Raw genomic sequence first — 6,244 nt, forward strand, 5'->3', positions numbered from 1 at the left:
CTCAGTTACATGAGTTTGTGATGATCAGCAAATTCATGTATGAGATAGATGAAAATATGATCGTGCACAGACTGGGCAGAGGTGTTCATTCTTGAGGACCCCTACAGTGTGGGCTGTAGGCACAGCGCTAGGGATATTAAAGGGGTCAGTTGAAGAGTCCATAGACTGCTTTCAACTCCATTCATATTGGCCTGTAAAAAGTCATGGGGGGATCTGTGCAGCACAGGTCTACCCGCGGCTCTCTAACACAACTTGCACACACACGGCACACCCAGACCTCAGCTCAAAGCAATCAGCACAGAGTTTGTAGGCGTAGGGAGAGTAAACCAGATTGCATAGTACTAGGAGTTCGAGAAATTAAGCCAGCTTAAATTTTAGATATTAAATATTGTAAGAGATATTAATGAAACACAAAGTGACCAGAGCCGTAATATTTTAACATGAAGCACAGTACCTACATAATACTGTAGGCATTACACAGCACATAGCGATGAGCAGATAGAATCCCAGACATAAATAGCACAAGGAATCTACTCAGGAAACTGCCCAATCCAGCGATTCCTTACCCAAAAGGTTCTTGGAACTAATGCCACTTTGCAAAAATATTTCACATTTGCACATGATAGATAGCTGCATCCGTTGTCAAAATGTCAGCCTCTTTTTTGCTACATCTCTGGGAAGTTTGATTGGCTTAAAAACGGAAGAATTAGCACTTGATAAAAGACATTGAATGCTCTCATTATGTACAGATGGAACTCTAAGGATCTTAGAAGGTAGAAGTGTTGTAAGCCAGTGTCTGGCCCAGTCTTCTGTTTAACGACGAAGGATCTTCGGCGCAGAGAGATTTTGTGACTTGTTCAAAGTCACGTGGAGTTTGTTGATGACGGGGTGAAGGACCCAGATCTGGGGATATTGACTCTACTGTTTTTGCACCTCATTCTTGGGGGTAATTTAATGTTAAAACTTGAGAAGAAATACAAGTAATTTATGGTTATTAAACTGTATTAAGCTGAGTCTTCATTCAGTTCTTGGTTTCCATGTGCCAGTTTATTGTTGAGCCAGGTTATACTTACATAGTCTTAAAATAGCTAGAATTTTGTTTAACTCCCAGAAGCTAAAGTGCGAATTTTCTTTCTGGTGTATGACCATAGTTCCTTCCTCCTTCACCTGCTGTGTGCCAGGGACTGGGCCGGGCCCGCGGAAAATCTCTAGCCACTGCCCTCCTGTGGAAGACAGTGGGTGCAGCAGCTGAGAGCTGGGGTGGAGGTATAAGTCAGAGGGAAGGAAGGATCTAGAGGCTGCCTGCAGGAGGTAACACCCGAGCTGTGCCCCAAGGCTCCAAACAGGAATTACTCCAGCAAAGGGAGGAGAGGGAATTTCTGGCTACTTCAGAATAGAATGAGAACCAGTCAGACTTGACCTTTCCACCCCCGATTTCTGTGCTTGAAGTAACAGGAGTAGATGAGAATGAGGAAGGTAAGGAGGAACAGTACTGGCTTGGAAATCTGTAATGATGGCTCTACTGGGGACTAGGCTCTGCTCTGCAGGGGTCAGCATTGACTGGGAGCAGGTGCCAGAAGCACTTATGTGAGGTGCTTCCAAGTTGTGGGAAAAGGGTAATCTTAGGATCCCAGTAAAGGCTAAAATTGCCTCCGACCACAAAATCCCTCCTCGTGGAGGTGCACAAGCTTTGCCATGACCCCCGTGTGTCCAGAACACCACATAAAGTGCATCTTCCCGACCGTGGATGGGAAGCTAAATGTGCCTCTTTGCTTTCCAGCTGTATCGACTCTACAAATTTATTGAGCAGAAGGGAGATTTGCAAGATCTCACGCCAGCAATAAATTCGTTAATAAAACAGAAAACAGGTGTTGCCCAGTTGGTGAAGTACGGCTTAAAAGATCTAGAGGAGATTGTTGGACTTCTGAAGAAATTTGGCATAAAGTTACAGGTTTGGCAACTGTTGGATTCTATTATGGATTTGTAGCATTAGCACAAGGGGGAAATGGGTTTTTTAAGTTAATGCGAGTAAGCGTTTTATTTTTCCAGAATTCTACTTTCTATATTTTGGAACTGTTGGTATCTAGTAATAATTTTGGCTTAAATCAGAATTTCCTTGCAAGCATCATGATTCCTATTGAACAGCAATTCTGCTTCCGCAAAGCAGGGATTCTTGAAGAGAGCAGAGTTTCTCTTACTTGGCAGGCTATACTGTGTACCACATCCTACTGGTGCTGTGATGTGATTCATGGACAACAGTGCCCTTGACACGTTTGCATGGGATTGCACTTCACAGGTCTTGATCAACTTGGGCTTGGTTTACAAGGTGCAGCAGCACAACGGAGTCATCTTCCAGTTTGTGGCGGTCATCAGACGGAGGCAAAGGGCTATATCTGAAATCCTTGCAGCTGGTGGCCGATACGACCTGCTGGTGAGAGCCTGCCCTGGATTAATTGACTTACTCTGGCATTGTTTCATTTCTTTCATAACTTGATATTTTGAAATATTTCACACCTTCAGAAACACTGAACCAGTGGTATCATTGAGCCACCCACATGCCTTTTATCGAGGAATAGAAATGTATTGTGAACCGCATTTGTAGCGTTTTTAACTTTTATTATTTTCTTTAAATGTTTATTTTGAGAGAGGGAGTGTGTGAATGCGCATGAGCACACACAAGCAGGGTTTGGGTGAGAGAGAGAGAGAGGAGAGAGAATCCCAAGCAATCACAGAGCCCAATGGTGGGGCTCGATCCCACAAACTGTGAGGTCATGACCTGAGCCAATATCAAGAGCTGAACATTTAACCAGCTAAGCCCCCCAGGCACCTCTAACTTTTATTTTAAAACAATTACAAGTTTACAGAAAATTACAAAGATAGCACAAAGAGAACTCCGTTTCCTTGAATGGTTAAATCTGGCATAACTATAATAAAATATCAAAACCAGGACACGGACATTGGTACACAGTATGTGTATAATTCTGTGCCATTGTACCACATGTGTAGAGTCCCGTAACCACCGCCACAATTGAGATACAAAGCTGTTCTGTCACATATAGATCCTTTGGTGCTGACATTTACTAGTTCAAACGAAGTATAGAACCATTATCTCCCCTTTAAGTCCTTATACCCCTCCCCCCACTTATAATTGTCTTAAATACTTCCTCTCCATACATTGAGATCCACATCAGACAGTGTTATGCTTTTTACTTCAGCTGCCAAACTCCGAGACACCCAAGAGGAGAAGAATTGCTGGTTTCTGACGAGAAGTGTGCTGTTATTTGAATTTTCCCCTAGAAGAAAGTTGGGTTTCACTCCATGCTTTTTAAGATTTTTTTTTTTCTTTGTCTTTAGTTTGCAATGTGATCATGACAGGTCTTGGTGTGACTTTCGTTGGATTCATACTCTTTGGGATTATCTCAGTTTCTTGAATCTAGAGGTTTATGTCCTTTTCCAGTGTGCCCCCCCGCCGCCCCCAAGCCCCAGCAGGGTGGCATCAGAGAACACTAAGTGGGAGCCAGGACTTTCATATCTGCCTGGGCAGTGCTCCCTGAACAGGGTCATCGGAGGCCAGGAACTAAAGGATTTCGGACCCCTTCCTCCAGCCAAGCAGTAACATGGCCACCTTCCCTGTGAGGGTGGTGGTGCTGGAGAAAGCTGAGTGGGAGGCTGAACTTGCCCTGCAATCCAGCAGTAACAGGGTCTTCTGCCACTTCCCACCTGCCCACCCCTCACCACAGCACCGGGGGAGAATGTTTCAAGCATATTTTTCTAAGATCTCTTCAGTTGCACTCTCTTTTTCCTCTCCTTCTAGGTCTCTGATGACAAATGTTTGAGTTTTTGTTCTATCCCTGAGGTTCTGGGGCATTGTGCTTTATAGTCTGTTCTGTCTATAGTCTATTCTGTCATCTTCAGTTTCATTGGCTATATCCCGTCTTATCCCCATTCTGCTGTTGAGCCCATCCAGAGTTTTGTTTTTGTTTTGTTTTGTTTTTACCTTCTTATTTGCTGAGACCCTTTTTTGTTTGTTTCAAGCCTGTTCACAATGCTTGTTGAAGCATTCTTATGATGGTTGCTTTAAAATCCTTGTCAGATAATTCTGACATCTTTGTCATCTTGGTGTTGGTGTCCCTTGTCTTTTTTTTTTTTTTTTTTTTTAATGTTTATTTTCAGAGAGAGCAAGCCAGTGAGCATGAGTGGGGAAGGGGGAGAGAGAGAGGAAGAGAGAGAATCCCAAGCAGGCTCCTTGCTGTCAGCGCAGAGCCAGACGTCCAGCTTGATCCCATGAACTGTGAGATCATGACCTGGGCCAAAATCAAGAGTCGGACACTTGACTGATTGAGCCACCCAGGCACTCCTGTGGATTGTCTTTTTTTTTTTTTTTTTTTAAATGTTTACTTTTGAGAAAGAAGAGAACATGTACACGCAAGAGCAAGGGAGGGGGTAGTGTACAGAGGATCCGAAGCGAGCTCTGCACTGATAGCACGGAGCCCCATGTGGGGCTTGAACTCAAGAACCATGGGATCCTGACCTGGGCCAAAGTTGAACGCTTAACCAATTGAGTCACCCAGGCGCCCTGTTGTCTTTTCTTACACATTTTGAGATCTTCGTGGTTCTTGCCCTGATGCATGATTCTCACTTGCACCCTGGATATTTTAAGTGTTATGTTATGAGAGTCTGGAGCTTAGCCAGATCTTCTGGTTTAGCAGGTCTCCTCTGATAGCACACTGGAGGGGCAGGGGGTTCTTGGTACTATTGGCTAAGGGTAAAGATTCAGGTTCCTTCCTCAGCTTTCTTCAGCATCCCTAGGGTGGGAGGGGTTCCTTGGTCCTGTTTCCCACATGCCTCTACAGGTACTGTTGTGAGGGGTGGGGGAAGTGGCGGGCAACCTCGTTGCTGCTGGATAGCAGAGAAAGTTCCAGTCTCCGACGACTCAGCCTCCTCCACTCTCCCAAGGAGTGTGGACTTCTTACTGCTTGGATGGAGGTGGGTGTCCTGAAATCCTTTGGTTCCTGGCTTCCAGTGACACTGGGGGGTGAGGGGAGGATACTATCTCAGGCAGATAAGAGAGTCCTGGCTCCCACCGAGTCTTCTCTGATGCCACCCCGCTCAGACTTGGTAGGAGAAGGAGGCTCCTTACATCTGGGTGAATGTGTAGGCCCCTGCTCAGCCTTTGCTGGTGGGAGCGGGCCTATGCTTTTTCCTTTGGTGTTTGGCTGGAGCAGGGCAGGTGTTTTCTAAACATTTTCTGCCCTGCCAGGTTGCCCCTTTCTTGGTCTAGACAAAGCAGGTTTTCCTGGGGGCTTTTTTTTGTCGGTTCTCCTTGGCATTTCTGGGTTGTCAGCTTCTCCAGCACCCAATCCAAGAAACATGAAGCAAAGACCGAATCCAGGGAACTCCCCATGTGTTATTCCCCAGATCCTGTGGTCCCTAGCCAGTCTGCTCCCCTCTCTCCACTTCACAGGCTTCTTACGTTTGTTTTAGAAGTAACGTCCAGGAATTTTAGCTGTACTTGGCAGGAAAAATAGAAGTGTTGCTACCCATCTTGGCCCAGAATCAGAACCTACATATGTAATTTTAAATAAATAATGACATAAAGTAAGTAAAAAGAAACACATGGGGGATGCCTGGGTGGCTCAGTCGGTTAAGTGTCCGACTCTTGGTCTCAGCTCAGGTCTTGATCTTAGGGTCGTGAACTCAAGCCCTGCACTGGGCTCCACATTGGGCATGGAGCCCGCTTAAAAGAAAAAAAAAAAAAAAAAAAGGAAACAGGTGGAATTTATTTTAATATTATCTCTTATCGAACATAGAATCAAAATTTTTAAGCTATTTTACTTTTTTTTTCTAAGCCTTTGCATTCAGTGTATGTTTAACCCAGTATACCCAAAATATTATTTCAACATGTAATCAGACATCTAAATATTATTGAGCTAATCTACATGCTTTTTTTATTCATTCGGAGTCTTTGCAACCTGCATGTATTTTACATACACAGCACATGTCAATTTAGATTAGCTACATTTCAAATGTCCAAGCCACATGCGGCTAAGTGGCTACCATATTGAACAGGGCAGCTCCAGATGCAACATTGGTTAACATTTTCCTAAAATGGCATGTGTGCTTGCTCCCATGTCTGTCTGTCTATCTGTCTGTCTGTCTCTGTCTCTCTCTCTCTCTCTCTCTCTCTCTCTCTCCCTCACACACACACACACACACACACACACACACACACACACACACACAC

The 6,244-nt window shown here is 44.6% G+C and overlaps 1 protein-coding gene across 6 annotated transcripts in view; it reads left to right on the plus strand.

The window, feature by feature from the left end:
* The window catches only part of EIF2AK4 (eukaryotic translation initiation factor 2 alpha kinase 4), a 99,384-nt gene that overhangs the window by 74,072 nt on the left and 19,068 nt on the right, over positions 1-6,244 (plus strand). For all 6 annotated transcript variants that reach the window (XR_007453789.1, XM_049613316.1, XM_049613317.1 and 3 more), the window contains 2 exons: positions 1,781-1,951; positions 2,297-2,431. Coding sequence is in view for 5 of the 6 variants with exons in the window: in XM_049613316.1 (XP_049469273.1) it covers positions 1,781-1,951; positions 2,297-2,431 (306 nt within the window). In the remaining variant the exon portion in view is untranslated. The remainder of the gene's footprint in view (positions 1-1,780; positions 1,952-2,296; positions 2,432-6,244) is intronic.

The sequence above is a fragment of the Panthera uncia genome, assembly GCF_023721935.1.
Source record: "Panthera uncia isolate 11264 chromosome B3 unlocalized genomic scaffold, Puncia_PCG_1.0 HiC_scaffold_1, whole genome shotgun sequence".
Taxonomy (NCBI): domain Eukaryota; kingdom Metazoa; phylum Chordata; class Mammalia; order Carnivora; family Felidae; genus Panthera; species Panthera uncia.